The following is an 18,953-nucleotide window of genomic DNA, read 5'->3' as shown; positions in this document are numbered from 1 at the left end:
ATTTACTGTCTGCAATAGTAGTTATTGTTGTATGATATTATGTACTTAGAATTGCGATGCTTATATTCAATGGCAAAAGTACAAATTTAGATATGAAATAGAGAAAAGTACTTACTTTCATGACATACAAGATTTGTAAAGAATTACAAAATTACAAAAAGAAAAGGGGGACAGGAGCCATGAGAAAGGAGTGGTCAAATAGAAAACTCAAATCTATTTGCACTTCAACCATTCTTGTTTCTTTGAGCTTTTGCCCCTTCCACCAGCACAGCGCTCGTCAGTTCTGGCCTTGTGGATTCCCTTAATCTTATCAAGATAAAAGGGGGCAAAAGGAATCCTTTTGCCATTGAGCACAAGAAATCGCTAGTAATATTATTGACTTATGAGAAGTAATTTGTATAACCACTCCTATCCTAGGGAATGTAATGAATATTCATGAATTTTACCTATAACACTGTGCCTTTGGAGGTACTGGTGTGTGTGTTTGGTGGAAACAATTCCCACACATCTGGTGCACCGAATAAAGCAAATACCCACTTCTCTGACTTGGTCTCTGAAGTGTCTCTGATCTCGATTGAGGCGAATCAGCCAACAGCTCCTCCCAATCTAGTGTTGCCAGGAAACTTACTTAGTATTCCTTTGAGTCCTGCATCCAAGTCGTTAATGAAGATGTTCAAGAGAACTGGGCTGAGGATGGAGCCCTGTGGAACCCCACTAGTGACTGGATGTTAGCCTGATGTCACAGCTTTCACTGTAACACTTTGTGCCTAACCTGTGAGCCAATTGCCCAGCCATCATGTAACATGGTTATCCAGCTGTGTGCTGGACATTTTGTCTGTAAGGATGCTGTGAGAGACAGTATCCCAAATGATTACATCTACCAGCTGTCAGAGACTGAAAATAGTTCATGCCTCAAACATTGATACAAAGTTTTGATCAAAGAAGCCTCCCTGAGGATACCTGACTGGGACTTTGTACTGAGAGCCAAACTGCTGAGATTAGATAAAGGGAAAAGCCTATTGTTCAATCATCTCAGTCTGAAGGAAAGGAATGCGTCCACAGAGGCTGAAGCCACCAGCTGTACTGAGAATCATTTCTGGCTGAGTTTGGGGTGGGGGCAGAGCACAGCTCACAGAAGCCAGGTTTGCACAGTCTTACCCCCCAGCTGAAGGGGGGAGGAGGATGGCATAACCTCTGGTCAGAGGCAATACACACTCATCCTCCATTACACAAACTGGCCCAGCTGTGGAACCCCCAACCCCACAAGCCACATCCACGGGAATCTCACGTGAGAGGCAGCTGAGGGGGAGTCACAATCCATCACAGACCCCCCAAAGTGCTCCTCAGATGCCTTGCACCACAGGAGTGCACGTGATGCAAGCAGAGTCTGCTGCTAGAGGCTGCCCCCTCCCCCGGAGGGACATGCCTGGACATTTCCACCTGGCCTGAGTGTATATTAACCTATGGCATTCTGTGCTTTTCGGGGACTTCCACCACCGAGACCAGCTGAAGAGGACATCAGGACACCAGTGGGGCCCACGGAGTGGTGATACTTCTTTGTCCCTGTCCATCTCTGTCCCCTCCATCTCTCTCCCTACTCCCCCTTTTCTCTCTTTTCTTCTCTCTCTCTCTCTCTCATCTGTACTATCAAATAAAACTCATACTATTGACTGGCATATGGTCTCGTTTGTACCTTAATTCGGGCAGAGGTATTTCCAAAGAACCTTAATAATTGGATCATAACACCAGCTTTCCTAGATCAACTAGGTGGGTTACCCTGTCTTAAAAGGAAATCAGGTTCGACAAGCAGGACTTTCCCCTCATGAAGCCATGCTGACTGTGGCCAATGACTGTGTTGTCCTCCAGGTATTTTCCAATACTTCCCAGAATAATCTTTTCCATGATTTGCCCTTAGTAAAGCTGTAGTGGGTTGATGCTGGCTAGATGCCAGATACCCATCAAAACCTCTCTCTCACTCCCCTCCACAGCTGGAACAGGAAAAAAAATAACGAAGGTTCCATGAGTAGAGATAAGGACCAGGAGAGATCACTCACCAAATACCATCACGGGAAAAACAGGCTTGAATTAGAGACATTAATTAAATTTATTGCTAACAAAATCCCAGCAGCACAGGCAGACAAGGGAATGGGGGTTATGGTAAGTTCATCACCCATTGTTTCTCCCTCTGCTCAGGGAGAAGTGTCCTTCCCCTGCTCCAGCATAGGATCCCTCCCACGGGAGACAGCTCTCCATTAAGTTCTCCAACATGAGTCCATCTCAGGAGCAACAGATCTCCATGAACTGCTGCAATGTGAGTCCATCCCATGGGCAATAGTCCTCCCCAAACTGCGGCAGTGTGGGTCACTCTTCCACGAGGTTCTGTCCTTCAAGGACAAATTGCTCCAGTGTGGGCTTCTCTCTCCACAGGCCTCCCATGGGGTCACAGCCTCTTCTCAGGCATCCACCTGTTCCAGTGTGGGTCTCCTCCATGGGCTGTGGGTGGATCTTTGCATCCCTGTGGTCCTCCATGGGCTGCAGCAGGACAGCTGCCTCACCATGGTCTTCACCATGGGCTGCAGGGGAATCTCAGCTCCAGTGTCTGGAGCACCTCCTCCCCCTCATTCTTCACTGACCCTGTGTCTTGGGGTGATTTTATGATCATACTCTATTCCTGATTGTCTGCTTTATGCCCAGAAATGGGTCCTATAGCTTTAAGCTGGGTCCAGGGGAGGGGCGGGAGCCAGGGGAACTCTGGCACGGGCTTTGTTCAAACTCTGTCTCCCCTGTGCTTGGCTTCCTGAGCAGACGGGTGTTACATCGTTGCTTTTAGCTACCTTGTTTTTTGTTAGCTTAGGCAAGAAGTTTTTCCCTGGACTGCAGTAGCAATTCTTCGGTGGCTTCTGTTGTTTCTTCTTGGACTGTTCGGCTTGCTTTTTGGTCCGAAGATCAGACCATCCCTGGGGAGATGGGTGGTGGGACCTGCGGGGAGCTGCCAGAGCAACTCCTCCTAGCCCAGACCTCGGGAAAATGAAAGAAAGGACTCTAAATCCACCAGCTTCGTCTGCAGCAAGAAGACCAACATTTGAGGTTCACCAGGTTCCTATCTGTTTTCTTTTCCCCAAACTGCTGCGTGGACTCTTCTTCCTTCCCTGAGACAAAAGGTTTTCTGCCATTTTGTTCTTTCTTGGCACATGGTCAGCAGTTTTTTACCCTTCCACTGACATTTTGGATTTGTTTGTTCCGCTGTGGGTGGGTGGGTATGTGGAGGGTAAAGTTCTGACTTGAAGTTGTAAGGTCCGGAGGGGTCCGGCCGCCTCAGTCCCAATGGCTTCCGGGGCTTCGGGAGACCTCGGAGGCCTCACCTGGGCCCAAGCTCTCAGCCCTCCCAGCTGTTCAGCTCTGTCCCAGAGGCGGCTACGGTCAGCCTCAGTGTTCCCAGGCTCGCTCCTTGGAGCGGCAGGGACCACGCGGCGGAGGCGGGTGCCTACCGAGCAGGAACGCCGTGGAGTCGCTGGTCGCTTCCCGTGATAAAGAAAGTGCGACGAGCTGAGAGTCACCAGTGTGCAGTTTATTAAGGAGAAGCGGCGCGGGGGAGGCACACCGGGGGCTCTCGGGTGGGGCGGTCCACGCCGCTACCGGGCGCAGAGCCCGGCGGGGCTGGGGTCGCGGCCACACCACGCCGAGAGAACAAAGGGAGGGGGTTTTTAGGGGGAAATACGGGGTTTCCCGGGGAGGAACAACAGGGGCGGAGCCAACGGGGCTCCGGGACAACATGAGGGACAAGCGGGGGAGCAAATGAAATATAACTAGGGAGGGGATTACAAGCAACTCATGGGGGAAGCCCGGCAACAGAACATTCTAGTGAGGGCAAGCAGCGGGGGCGGTGATAGGGGCGGGGAAGCGAACTTTAAACCAATAAACTTAGGAAAAACTTTCCAGGGGAGGGAGAGAGCGGTTTACGGCCCGGCCTCCTCCGAGTCCCAGGCGATGGCATCCTCGGCAGCGTCCCCGTGGATTACGCCGACCGCCGGCCTCGGGGACTCGGGATCTGCAGCATCGGGCCGCCGCACCCCCACACTGACTGTTGAATACCTAACAGTTTTTCATTTTCTCCTGTGCTGTGGGGGCACCTTGTTTGCCAAATAAACAGGTTTTTTTTTTCACTTTCATCCACGAAAATTTATTTTGTATCAGTGGGAAGGGATTGCTGAAACCCTTTTCTTTAGAGGAAATGTTCATTCCAGAGCGTTTTCTCCCAAACTTGTCTCTAAACCTAGACACCTTGGTGTCTGCAGAGTTGTTCCTCTCACATATTCTCATCCCACTCTTCTCTGACTGCAATTACACCTGCACAATAACTTTTTTTTCTTTCTTCTTAAATATGTTATCACAGAGGCATTACCACCATTTCTAATTGGCCCAGCCTTGACCAGCAGCAAGTCCATCTTTGGAGCTGGCAGGGATTGGCTCTGCCAGACATGGAGGAAGCTTCTGGCAGCTCCTCACAGAAGCCATCCCTGTAGCTTCCCCCTGCTACCAAAGCTTGGCTATGCTGACTGTCACCAATCAACTCCTTTTTTCCATTTGCCTTAACATAGTTTTCAGGAGGATCTGCTCCATGATCTTTCTGGGCACAAAGGTGAAACTGACTGGCCTTTAGTTCCCTGGGTCTTCCTTATTTCCATGCATTGGGTTTGCAGTGCAAGGTTTTGGTAGCAGGGGAGTGGCTACAGGGGTGGCTTCTGTGAAAAGCTGCTGGAAGCTTCCAGTATGTTTGATGGGGTTAGTGCCAGCCAGCTCCAAGATGGACCGTTAGTTGGATGTTATCCAGTTCAAGCAAGCAGTTCAAGCATTCTAACAAAACTGTAACAGCTATTCCACTACTATGTCTAAGCTCAGCTAGCACCAGAAAGAAAGACATTCGTCATCATTACACAGCTATTTTTCACAGCAAGGCTACCTTTGTAAAAAAGAATTAAAGTCATACACATAGTATCCATTGTAATATTAGCAAAAAGCCAACATTATGATATGCATTTATCACACCTAATATGGGAAAAAATTTAATTAGCCAGGAAAAAACTGTTCTGTCTATATGGAAATCATTGCTTAACGCACACGGGCGTTCTAGCAGATAGCAGTGTTGCTTTTAGTGTGAGTTCCTAGAGGGCAGTTGAGGAAAAGCTCTGGGATGCTGTTGCTCACGGAGACAGAGACGCACGGGAGATGACAACAACTTGGTGCTTGCTTTTTGAAACTTTAAAACAATGTAAAATAGGGCAGGAGAAGGCAGTGGGAGGCAGCCACAAAAAAGAAACAACATAACCGTGAAGTGATTAATGATGTAGCCAAATTAACAGTGTGGCACTTCGCTCGGGACTTGTTGCTGCAATTACAGCCAAAATATATCACCTCAGCAGCTGATTCCCCTGCTGTGGCTGCGTTGCCTTCGTCTTGTCTTTCCCCTGCTTGGAGGCAGCGCTCTTGCCTTGGAGGCGTCCCTAAGCAGTTTGAAGCGTATTGCAAAATATTCTCCACATTGGAGCAACTTTGTTATTCCTTGCAGAACTCTCTGTTTTCTGAGCAGGAGAAGCCTTGATGTTAATATCCTTGCTCCCGGGGGCTGCCGGAGGACAGGATGGCAGCGAATCCCCAGCATGTCCTGCTAGGAAGTGCGGGGTTTTCCTTCCCTTGGAGGCTTTGGGCTGCCCGGCTCAGCACGGGGCCGGGCAGAGGTGCCGGGCAGCTCCGCCACTTTTTCCTCCTCGCTTTCCCCTGCGGCACTCCCCTGTGCCAGGAGTGCAGGCAGGTGCTGGCTGTGCTGCAGAAGGGGGGGGGGCCCTGTCAAGGCTCCACAGGTCCATTAGTGAATGTATTTTCAAAGTACTTTTTTAATTAGTGCAACTGAGTTGTGTTTTAAACTTGTGTCCAGCTTTTCACAATGAGAAAGCCTTGCAGCAAGATAATTGGACTGACAGATGATAACACCTTGATTGATGAGACCTTGGGCAGGACCTGGATTCCTTGTTGAAGCCATTTTAAACGTGTTTATCTTAACTATACCTCTGATGTTCATGGAGTCTTAGCCAAATGTAAATTGTTCAAGTCACCTTTAACTTTTCCCAATGCATTTTATTTCATCTCTACAGAATTGGTATATGAATCACAACAATCTGCCTTATTTATAGCCTTATTGTGGATGAACCTCAGTTTCTCTCTTTTTAAGACCTCTCCAGAATATAAAACTTTTCCTCTGCCTGCAGAGTGGCTCGCAGGGCTGCTTTGGTATCTGCCCAGCTGAGTGTTTGGAGGATGCCTGGAATTTCATCTGTGACCTTGGCGTGCCTGAGCTACTCAGTACGAAGCAAATAGTACCAACATAATTGCAGGCACCTGTGATCCTATAAGGAATCAACAAAGTTAAATTTTTAGGCTTTCTCCTCAGAACATCATTTATCCTTATGTGCATAATATCTTAGTTTATGAACAAGCTCGGTGTTGTAGTCTTGCTCAGCATGGATTCAGGTAGTGAGTAATGGCAAAGTGGTTAGGCAATTGATCTATTTTCTTAAGTCAGCTTATTGTTTCATTTCACGTATTGTTATTCCTTTGTGTTACTTTCATATACCATTGTATTTCTTGTCACCCCAGATCGAGGGGCCTGTGTTGCCTAGGGAGACGGGTCTGGGTGGCAGGTGCTGGAGGGTCGCCAGTTGGGCTCTGCTCAGCTTGTTGAGCTGGGGGCTGCGACCATGGCATTCCAGTGATTTTTTCACACACCACTGAACCTTGTTACTAATTCAGCGTATGTTGCAAATATCGCACAGCATCTAGATTGCTCACTTTAAAGGCAGTTAACAATATTACTTTGTTTTCATTGTTGAAAACTTTGTAGTCTGCAATTCCAGATCGACTGCATCTTTACTGCATCTTGCACGTTCGAAGTCCCACTACATTACCAAGTTTTCTAGCGGAAGGTAACTCTGGGGCTGATAAGCTCACTAATCCTGTATGGGTAGCACCTCAGCCCAACAAGGCAAAGCATCACATGATTTTTTCCATCAGAGTGCACATACTTTGCAGAGACATTTTTTACTCACACCTATTCAGGCTCGTGACATTGTTAATTTGTGTCCTGACTACCAAGGATTCACTACACCTTTGCCTGTAGGTGTCAACCCCAGAAGTTTGCAAGCATTGCTACTCTGGCAAACAGATGTCACTTGTTAAATTTAGTAGTCTCATGTATGTGCACATTTCGATTGACACCTTCCCTTTTCTTCTGTTATGTGAACATTTGCTCATGCGGGAGAGAAAGGCCATGATGCTATCGCACATTGGCGATTGGCATTTGCTGTTTTAAGGGTACCTTCATCCATGAAAATTGATAATAGTCCTGAGGTGTGGATTGACTCCACAACTCAAATAGTTATGAAGTAGGTATGCGTTTATTCCAGCTGGGGTGCATGGGGGGTAGCCCCTCCAGAGACATGCACACCTTCAGCAGCACTTTATTAGGTTTATATTAGGTTATAGGTTACATATGCATAAAGTTACACAATGCTCCTATACATATTCATTACCTATCCCTGCTTCATATTATAATGAGTTCAAAGTTCATTTAAATATGCTCATGCAAGCACAGTGTCATGGATTAATTGTGGGCGAGGGTCCCAGATGATTAATGAGGGTGAAGTCAGTAGTCTTCCTCACGATGAACTCTTCACCCTATTCACTTGCGCATGCTTCCTTGGTTCTTGGTCCAAGTCCAAGCCTTAGAACCAACTTGTACCAGTTCTGGGGTCTGAGAACTGGATGTTCAGTCACAGTAGTTTTTCTCAATTATTTGGCTCTCTTCTCTCTATCCTCCCCAATACTAGGTAGGCACATATTCATTAAGTGAATAATAAATTGTCTTCAGCAAGCAAATCTTAGTAAATCATTATCCAATCTCTGGCCTTCTAAATCAGTTCAAAAATTATTATTATTATCCAGCTTCTAGTTCTCTTAAATTAATACATTCTAGCGCCCCCTAAATCAGTCCTGCCTATCCCTCTGCGAGGGCAAGGCAGTTTTTTGCGACTGTGGGATGTGACCTGCAAGTTTGGTATCCCTCATTTACCCCCTAGTCAAGGCATCATTGAAAAAAACAAAAAGGGGGAATGGTGGGGGAACCATCACAGAGCAGACTGCAAAAAGCCTTGCATACAATCAACCATCTTACAGTATCTTCTAGTTCTAACATTCCTGGGTTTTTTTGAAGTATTGTCTTTCTCTGCTGTTGGATGGAGCAGTGACTTTCCCTCAAGAAAAGGTGTGGGTGAGAGATCTGTTTACTGGCAGGTGGGAAGGCCCATGGGACCTGGTTACCTGGGGATGTGGGTATGCTTGCATTTCAACTGATACCGGCGTGTGATGGGTACCTGCAAGATGTGTGCGCCCTGACTTGAAATGCAAAAAGTGTCATGAGACCAACAAGCAAACTTCAGAAGATGGTGGCACTGCAGAGTGAAGAACGATTTTCACATTCCGTTGCAAAAGACTGTGATGATATTTTTGAGTTCTTGAATTTAGAAAAATGTGTTTTAGTCTTGATTTAAGTTGCAGTCTTAGCTTTAATTCTAGAAGTGATGTTTGGGAAAAATATTGGGATTGTTAAATAAGTTAGGTTATGGATTTGTTAGTGCCAAATTGTTTGTTAGGATTGTTAATTGGTGTTAATTTTAGTAGACACATCGTTTTGCAAAATAGGTAGCCATTGATCTTTTGCAGCTGGCACATGACCATGGCTGTAAAAACTCTAAAGGCACGTGCTGTGTGAATCCTTCGGACCATGTCGGGTCGGTACTTCATATGCTGTGTTTATTATCCTTTCTGTGAAAGGGCCCTGCAGAAGTTTTTAAATGCTGCATTTCTAGCTTTAAAACAAAAAAGGGGGAATTGTAGGAATCGATGGCAGGTCTGTCTAGGTCTGTCTCAGCTCACAAACACTGACCATGTTACAAACAACCTCATACCTGTAAGAACCTTAGCATGAACAGAAGCAAGAAGTAAAAATAAAGTGTGGACAACAACCCGTACCCGTGGGAACCCTGGTGTGGACAGAGGCGAGAAGCAGAAAACAACAAGGCAGAAAAACAGGGAAAAATTCACACCTGCAATAGGGAGGCTGCTTTTCACAGAGGATGTATACTAGGAATAACTGACCAATGGTGGTGTGAAAAAACAAGTGAGAGCCAATTGCTATATGGCATGAATGTTAGAAAATAGTATAAAAAAGACTTTGCAGTGATGCCTAAAATGCTGGTAAAAATTGAGATGCAGACACCGCAGTATGGGAAAAAGGGTATTACCTTGGTTTAATAGGATCCCAGGTGCACCACGACGAAAAGAGAGTGACGGTATCACGCATATACAATTTATGGACTGCATCGATTAGCATACCTATCTAAAATTCCCCAATAAGAAACCTAACAAATGAAGTAATTGCCCCCTTATTCAAATTACCTCCCCCAAAAAAGGTTACAACTTAGTTTACAAAAACATGTCCCAGGGATGGGGCTCTTTCAAGGTTGGTGCCTCATGTTCTTAAGATTGTGGAGATTGTTTCATCTTCTCCAAAGAATTCTGAACAAGGCTAGAGTACAAGGGTTATAAACATGTGGGGCTAAAATACAGGGAGTAAAAAGTACAGGAATGGGAAAGGGTAAAGAGTATATAAAAAGGGTATAAAAGTATAATGAAAAAGGACAAAAAACCCATCAGGCATCAGTAGCAATAAAACTCGCTCTATCTTCTACCTTCCTTCCTGGCTTGGAGCCGTGTTTTTGCATCACGTGTCCATCTCTACTGCGACAAACAGGAGTAGACTTGTCTTTGGCATCAGGAATCAATATTTATTGTCTTTCAGACCGCATCATTTGCCTTAACCTTACAGCCTGTTATGTCGCTATGTGCTTCTATGTGTAACATTTCTTTGTATTCAAATTCGAAAAGGTGTGAAGCTGTACCTGTGTTATGTTTTGTTAAGAATAGTTTTCGATTAAAGGGAAAAAAGTTTTCTGTGTTGGATGTTTGCTAGGGAGTAACTTTGAACTGACAGTGTCACAGGGCAAAATAGATAATTGTTTTGTTCCTTTGTACTTTCCTTACTAGCTTCACTCTAATGCTATTAAAGGCATTTTACTATTTGAGGCATACAAACTGAAAGTTAGGTGCATTCGTGTGGTCATGGGAAGGGATTGCATGTTGCTCCCAATTATCTGACAGTCCTCTTAGTTAAGGTAGTTGAGGCAGAGGGTGCCACAACTTCCTTTAGTTTCCTGCCTTCCTTGTCATGTTGATATAGTCTGCTTTTATGGCTCTATGCTGGTTCTGTTTGCTACGATGTATGTGTTTCTTCCATCAAAAATTAATATTGATAGCTATAACCTTAATTTCTTTCCTGCTTTGAAATTAAAAAAAAAAAAAAGTACTTTCCTGGCTGTGTCCAGTAGTTATTTTGCTAAAAGATTCCTTTGGAATGTTTGGTCACTGTTTGTGTGGAACTTTTTTGTGACAATTTTAAGACTGTACTAAACTGGCTTTTCTGTTTCAGAAGATTGGCATTTTTTATTATGCAAGTTTATTATGTTTATTATTTGAGACACCTACATACAACCAAATTTAGAATCTAGGATTAATTCAAGGCAATATCAATCAGTTTTTCTAATTGCAGCATTTCTAAAGTGTGAGATATTGTTGATCATTATGATAATTTTAGCTATTTTTACATTCTTTCACAGCCTCATGACTTTGACGAATGCAGATTTGATATCAGTGTAAATGACAGTGTTTGGTACCTCCGAGCTCAGGACCCAGACCACAGACAACAGTGGGTAGATGCAATAGAACAACACAAGGTATGTGTTTTTTCTGATTTTCTTTTTCAGTCCCTTATTTAGATCTAGTGGTGCTTGCAGAGAGTTGAAAGCTTCAATGTACAGTCATTAAAGTACTCAAGGTATTTCTGAAAGATAAAAGGTGCAAGATTGAAGCCATGATGTTAATTATGTTCCAAAGGAATTGATTTGCTTATTCTTCATATACAAGAGTTTAGAGAACTGTGAACTAACAACTGAACCTTTCTTAAGCTCTCTAGCTTGAAAAAGAAAAAACTTTCATTATGTTTGAATGACTTTTTAATTGTTTTGGCTATCCTCTCTCACTGATTATTGAATTGGTTGTTATCTAGATGCCACAAATGTTAAACTTCTTAGAGTTCATTCTCCTAGGTTTTCATTTGGTTTTTAGGCTCATCTCTGTTCACTTGGCTGCTTTAACTGTATCTGATTACTGGCTTTTGTCTCTTTGTATTTTAAGGCCCTATTGTTCATCAGCATTTTCATTCCGTTTTCCTGATCTATGCCTTATCTCTTCCGATAAACTCTGTTCCTTTCATTTTGCCTAAAGGGCTTGAAGGTCAGATATTTTTAAAATATGCAACACACAAAACATCTGTTATGTTTTCAGATAAAAGATAGGCACTGCTCCAAGGTGTTGCATGTAAGTACAATACCTAGCACAATGAAACTTTTGCATCTGGGTTATACAGGTAGAATCACAGAATATCTCAAATTGGAAGGAACCCATAAGGATTGAGTCCAACTCCCTGCTCCTTGCAGGGCTACCTAACACTAAACCATACAACTAAGAGTCATCCAGACAGCCCTTGAAGTCTTGAGAGGCTGGGTGCTGTGACCACTTCCCTGGGGAGCCTGTTCCAGTGACCACCAACCCTCTCTGCGAAAAACCTTTTGTTACTGTCCAATCTGAACTACCCCTGATGCAGTTTCATACCATTTCCTTGTGTCCTATCACTGGTCACCAGAGAGAGGAGATCAGCACCTCCCCCTCCACTGCCCTTCTTGAGGAAGTTGTAGATTGTGATGAGGTCACCCTTTAGCCTTCTCCAAGCTGAAAAACTAAGTGACCTCAACTGTTCCTCATAAATTATAGCAAAGTAGTTGAGAGAAGGCTCAAGAAGTAAGACACAGTGATCATGTGGATTATTATGATCAGATTTATTGTTAATACAGTATCTAAGCATTCCTGATGCAGTATCTAAATAACAACTCTATTGTTTATTACAATGGCTTATAGTATCATCAGATTGTGGTCCCTCCTGTTGAGTCAAGCTTAAGTCAGACCCCCCCTGCTTTCTAAACATCTCAGAAAAGTCTAGGTGTGGCTCAGTCCACTTAGTCTCAGATTTGGTCAATAGTCTATGACTAAAGGGTTATAATATAAGCAGTTTTGTCTAGAAATGTACAGAGGTACAGTCTTTGGCCTTGCACAATTCACAATTAGAAACCAAGAAAACAACTATGAAACTACTTTAGGATTTTATCTCCATATTTGACCGTGTTGTCCCTAAAGCAGGGTTCTTTTACCCAGTGTGAAGGAGCCCATCAATACACTGATTTGAGATATTAGATTTTATTACAGTTCTGCAGAATAGGGTGCCAGGCATCTAACAGATCTGGCACACCTTTTTGGAAACAGGCAGAATATTTTATACAAAAAGGTACCAAAGAAAGAATGATACAGAAACAGGTCACTCATGCTTATAAAACAAAATTCTTAATATGCATGTGGTGGTCTTGGTCCAGTTCATAATACTATCATTTACATGTATGAATTTCCCTGGCGGTGTGTTTTTTAGCATTATAATTATCTAAGGTAACTTGAGGTTATATTTCCATCCTATCAGCTATGACCAAGTTATTATTTAACTTTATACTCTGTTACAGTTTCTGCTTAAATCTATTTGAACAATTAGTTGCCAATGAAATAAGGATTTATAGTATTGTGTTCTTGGGGACTCTTCACTGCTCCATTGCTCTGGCACCTTGCTGACATGGTTTCAAGACCAACCCATTGTTGCTGTGAACTTTTTGAGAATTTTAACTTCATCTGACATCAACCAGATCTTAGAGACTTTTTACTCACCTGTACAAAAGTGGAAAGTGAGTGTTCCCAGTCTTTGGGGTGGACATACATGGCAGGCATACATGGAGGGGGTTGCTGCCTGCAATTTCAGGAGACCAATTTGCCCAGTTGGTCCAGTCTCCAGCAGCATTTTATACCCTTATGCTGGCTGATGGGCACCAAAGTCAATCTTGGCCATCTCAGCTCCCTCATCTCTGGAATGCATTAATTATGTGAGCAGTTCTTCCTGCAATACCCACCTGGTGTTCTTACCTTAGGACAAAACACACTGTCCATCAGAGACTGTGGAAAGGGAGAGGAGGTGTGTGCATGAGGAGGATGCATGCAAAGACCCTACTATCTTGCATTGCTGTCACATAAGCCTTGCTCTCTAGACCATTCACCATCTTTGTTGCTGTCCTTTGGATGCTCTCTAATATCTTTATATCCTTCTTATATTGAGGCACCTAAAACTGCACACAGTACTCGAGGTGAGGCCATGCCAACGCAGAGTAGAGCATGTCATGCATGGGAGACAGGAGTTTTATGAGTTTCTGCTGTTTGCTCAGGCTTTTAGCAGCAGGCAGTAACTTTTATTAGGGTGGCTAGCACCCCAAGACTTGGTCTCGTTTGCAAGGTTCTTTGATAATGGCCGATTAGTCTAATATGATATAAATTACCATTTATTAGACACAGAAAAAAAATTACAGACATAAAAACTTAGGATAAACTTAAACAGGAATACCATAATTGCAAAACTACGGATAGCTAACACTGCAATTATGGAATAAAATTATTGCAAACTATGGATAGCTAAATTGCAATTTATGGAAAGGTACCTATTCTTATTAACAGCTAGCAAGAATAATATAACTTAGGAACCAGTGTATCTTAACCAGCTGATTGGTGGTGAAATATACTTCGGAATCCTTTCACCCAATTCCCGGGAAAGTAACCACAGAGTCTGCGTCCAGACTCTGGGGAGAAGCTCTTCACACATCTTCAGAGTGTGTGTAGGAAACCTCTCCTTCTGGGATATTTTTGTGAGATTTTATAGTTGCAAAAGTGTGCTTTTTGGTCACTGTTCATTTCTTTGTTTCTCTTTTCACATCCTCTTTCCATAACAAAATATGAATTCAAGGTTAGAGGTCTCAGGCCTTCAGGCACCACGAGATAACTTCCTGCTGGGCTTCTGACCCCACCGGAGTTATCTGTGTTCCGCCACAAAGCAGAAAGAGAGGGGAGGGGGAGGACGTCCTGTCACAGAGCAGAACAATCATCTCCCTTGACCAGCTGGGGATGCTGTGCCTGATGCACCCCAGGACCTGGGTGGCCTTTTTGGCTGCCAGGGCACACTGCTGACTCATGTTCAACTTGCCATTAACCTAAACCCACAGATCTCTTTCCATGGGGCTGCTCTCCAGCCTCTTGTTTCCCAATTTGTAGGTATAACTGGGATTACCACATCCCAGATGAAGAATCTGGCTCTTTCTCTTGTTAAATTTCATGGTTGGTGATTGCACAGCTCTCTAGTCTATCTAGATCTCTCTGTAAGGCCTCTACCCTTGTGGGAGTCCACAGCTCCTAATTTAGTATCATTAGCAAACTTACTTAATGTTCAGTAGATTCTTGCATAGAGATCATTTATAAAAACATTAAAGAGCACTGGTGGTGCGTTTTTTAGTTTCTGCGATGGTATAGCAGACCTTACCGGAGAGTGTCTCTGCCCAGCCCGGGTAAATGCCTCAGTGCACCAAACCCTCCCTCCGAGGGCTGGTCACTGTGCTTCCACTGGCTGGGGAGCCGAAGGCTAGCTCTGGTTTCGTCTGCTGTTTGCAAAATGACGGCAGTAAAGGAGGTGAGAAGGGCCTTTGCATAATGACCATGGGAGTTGTTTATTCACATGGTCCACCAGAGGCCAAAGACCTCCCAGGGGCAGAGACCCCAGATGCAAAGACCTCGGATGCAAAGACATCCCTGGTGCAGACACATCGTGGTGGCGGAGGGTCAGGGGTTTTCTATAGAGACGACGACGACGACAGCACATTGGCCCAGTGATCTCTGGGCACAGGGGCGATACATGGGCGGAGTTGGGGTACAGGAACCAATAGCGAAAACCCGAGGGAGTGGCCAGGACCATGTGGGCAGGGAGGAAATATAAGGAAGAAAAGGGATGGGGAAATACAGAATTCAATATCAGGGGGTGTTAGCGTGGAAAACACATAATCACGGAATGATTATATGCAGGTGCCTTTATTCGAGCTCGGGAAGCCGGGGTGTAACATCTACCCAAATCTGGCTTCGCCATAGGTTTGAAACAAGTACAATTTTATACCTTTCCTTACAGAACAGTGATGTAATCATATGTTAATCATCAACTTATCATTGTTCCATTGTTTCCCCCCAAGCATGACTTTAAGCCCCCTTATCTCCCATAGTATTTCTGATTTATTTCACAGGTGCTAATCCGCATGATTTCACTAAAACAATCCCCATTCTCTAAGCAATCTTCGTGATCATGTCGCTGAGCCCTGTACATGCAGTGCTTACCTATCCTGTTCCTAAAGCCTATTTTTAACTAACATTTTAACCCAATGTTAACAGGGGCAGACTGCAACATGCTGGCCCTAAAATTGAGCCCTGAGGAAACCCTGGTGTCTGGCTTCCAGCCTGATGTAACCCCATTTACTATAACTCTTTGAGCCTGACCCATCAGCCATTTGCTCACACAACCTATTATGGACTTGTCTAGTTTTATGCTGGACATTTTTTCCAGAAGCATACCATGAAAAACAGTATCAAAAGCTTTGCTAAAATCCCAAATACCCCACATCTACTGGCTTACCTAGGTCAACTAGATAGGTGACTTTGTCATAAAAGGTGTCTTGGTTTGATACAATTTAGAGAAGAACACTCTGGAAGGAGTTGTCTCCCTTTAAGGGTTCCAACAATCCCTTTCTACCAATAAGGGACGAATACTAATATATATAAAAGTGGAAAAATAATGGTTTATAAACAAACAGAATGCCAACAAGCGGGGGAAAAAAGTAAATAACCACTAGATATCAAACTGCTAAATCTCACAAGCCCACTGGAACAAAGAGAGACCCAAAATGATAGAAATACCCATTCCCGATACAAGGCCTAGCAGAGACGACCTCGAGCTTTGCAGGACAAAAGGGACAAGATGGCGTCACATCCCCCTTGGGAAGGCAGGAGCTTCATGGAGCAGTTCCAGCAGCAGACAAAAAACTTCCCCAAAGCAAGGCACAGCAGAGCGGGCATGGCAGGCGAAGCAGCTGGGCTGGAGCCACTCGGCCTTTCCTCTCCCTGGCTCCATGCAGTTGACAGCGACTCGGGCTGGAGCAAGGCCACTCCGTTCTGCTCCTGTCAGCGCGATGCCCCCGGCTTCGGACACTCAGCTGTGCAATTCGCCCTTAAGGCAGTTCAAAGACTGCTACTGCAGCTTTTGTAAGCCGAAGAAAGAAAAAAAACAAAAGGAAAGAAACGCCTTTACCAGAACAAAGACCAAGCAGCCAGCGACTCAAATACCACTCTGCAAAAAAAGCTGCAAAAACCCCGGGCAGGGAAATTTTAAAAGCGCTCGCGCAGAGCAACACCCCCCCTCCCCGCCCCTGCCAAGGTCCTTGGCTGCCAGGTCTTAAAGATACAGCTACAATTTTTGGGCACAGATTAATACAGAATACAATATCATTATGAATCACCTGATTCGCCCCAAGCAGGCCCAGAGACACTTCAGAGACAAAGTCAGAGAAGTGGGTATTTGCTTTATTTGGTGCACCGTGTGTGGGGGATTCCCTCCTCCAAACACACGCACCAGCACTTCCAAAAACACATTATAGGTAAAATTCATGAATATTCATCACATTCCCCGGGATAGGAGTGGTTATACAAGTCATTTCTCGGAAGTCATTAATATCATTAGCATGTGCGCCACACATGCTCTGTATGTCCTGGTGGTCTTTGGAGACCCCAAAGACCCCTTCCAGGATGAAGGTCCCAGTAATCTTCATCACAATGCACTTTTCACCTTTCTCTTTGGCGCATGCATAGCCCTTCATGAGATGATTCAGCGGTTTCTTGTGCTGGCTTCAAACGGATTCTTGTCCCTCTTATCTTGATAAGATTAAGGGAATCCTGTTTTTCTAGGTTTTAGAATTCACATATTCTGTCTCTCAATAGTTAACTTGAGTTACCTATTGACCACTCCTTTCTCACACCCCAGGACAAAAAGGAAATTAAGTTAAATAAGCAGGCCTTTCCCCTCATGAACTCATGCTGGCTGTGGCCAATGACTGCATTGTCTCTCAAATGTTTTTCAATAACGGCCAGAATAATCTTCTCCGTAATTTGACCACTCACGGAAGTGAGACTGACAGGCCTGTGATAACCAGGGTGTTCCTTCTTATCCTTCTTGAAAATTGGGACATTTCCCAACTTCCAGTGTTCCTTGAGCATTCTTGTATGAATCCCATAAGGGCCCATAGACTTATAGGGATCCAGCCGGAGCAGCAGGTACTGCACAGTTTCAGGGTTGACTGGGAGTTTATCATTCTCACAGTCATGGTCCTTCAGCTCAGGGCTCTGAGGGTCCCAAAGCCCATCACTGGTATTGAAGACAGAGGTGTCAGGAAAATTAATCCACAAACTCCAGTGTTTTATGTCCAAAAAGGAGACAGAGGAGTCCTGTAACTTTGTTCATTAATAAAGGGAGAGGTCATGGGCATTTCCCATGGGGTCTCTCAAATTGATAGAGGATGCAGCCTCTTTTTATCCTAATTCCCGACTGCAAGTTCCCTCTCTTTTTCCCCATTTTCTGAGGTACTTGAGAGGTACAGACTTCCTGGAACACCTAATGCTGATCCCCTGTAATATACATCTCCCCCTAATGCAGACCCCCTTAATACACATTTCCCCTTTCTTCTTATGTCTCTGTTCTTGTAGTTTATTAACACAGTCTTGGGCAAGTCAATTAGTGGAATTCCTATGGAAATCCTTCTCATTGTTTCTTCTATCTCTCAGTATTGGTCTTATCTTACCAGCAGACTCAGGTCTTATCTTACCAGCCGTTTGTTTGTAAAGACACTCCCTTATCCCTTTCAGAGGTGAAGAAAGCAGTAAATGTCTCTGCTTTGTCTGTGTGCCTGTTTGTGAGGTGACCGACCTCATCAAGCCACAGTCCAATGTTATCTCTGATTCTCCTTTTGCTGTTAATATATTAAAAAACCCTTTTTGCTGTCCTTCGCAGTGCTGGCCATCTTGAACCTTAATGGTCCTTTGTCCACATGAATTTTCTCCCTACAGTGCTGAATAGCATCTCTATAGTCCTCCCATGTTGCCTGTCCTTGCTTACAATGCCCATACACTTCCCTTTTCCACCTAAGTTCTAGGAGGAGATCCCTGCTTACTTGACTTATGACACTTTTGAATTTCCTGCTTCTCTCTTCTTAAGAGATGGCTCTTAAAAAGTGACCCGCACTGATTGACCCCAGAACCTTCACAAACGTTTTCCCAGGGAACCTTACTAACTGGGTTCCTGAGTAGCACCAAAACTGGATTCAGTATTCCTACAGAGGATCTTCCATCTGTTGAATAGAATGTAGCATTATTTTCTGGGTCTTGTCGACTACCCTGTATTGCAACACCATTTTTTAAAAATTCAGCTTGAAAGCCACTAAACCTGATTCATGTCTAGAACTATCTGCAGATTGTTATCTGTCCTATACTTGTGCAGTACAATATTTCCTACAACCAAATCAACCTTTAACTTCATTTTCCCCCGATGTACACAAGTATTAAGTTTTTGCTGGTCTTCCATTAACTTTAGTCTTTCTAGCTCTGCTGTCTTGGATTTTGGTTTCTTTCCATAAATAATTATTTGTGCTGCCTGGGTTTGGTTCAGTTTCTTTAGTGATTGTGCTCATTGATCTATTTCTTTCTAAAGAATGGTCAGAATGGAGACC

The 18,953-nt window shown here is 44.2% G+C and overlaps 1 protein-coding gene and 1 long non-coding RNA gene across 6 annotated transcripts in view; one reads left to right on the top strand and one right to left on the bottom strand.

Annotated features, from left to right (window-relative positions):
- LOC146425525 (ceramide transfer protein-like) overlaps positions 1–18,953 on the top strand; it is a 323,504-nt gene that overhangs the window by 126,086 nt on the left and 178,465 nt on the right. For all 5 annotated transcript variants that reach the window (XM_085041600.1, XM_085041599.1, XM_085041598.1 and 2 more), the window contains exon 3: positions 10,785–10,901. In XM_085041600.1, the coding sequence (XP_084897726.1) occupies positions 10,785–10,901 (117 nt within the window). The remainder of the gene's footprint in view (positions 1–10,784; positions 10,902–18,953) is intronic.
- Positions 1–18,953, bottom strand: part of LOC146425527 (uncharacterized) — a 79,805-nt gene that overhangs the window by 32,029 nt on the left and 28,823 nt on the right. The gene's annotated exons all lie outside the window — the stretch shown is intronic.

Source organism: Lichenostomus cassidix, chromosome W (assembly GCF_008360975.1).
Source record: "Lichenostomus cassidix isolate B80296 chromosome W, HeHo_3.0, whole genome shotgun sequence".
In the NCBI taxonomy this organism is placed as follows: Eukaryota; Metazoa; Chordata; class Aves; order Passeriformes; family Meliphagidae; genus Lichenostomus; species Lichenostomus cassidix.
The sequence above is the reverse complement of the archived record's forward strand: the minus strand, read 5'-3'. Positions and strand labels throughout refer to the sequence as shown.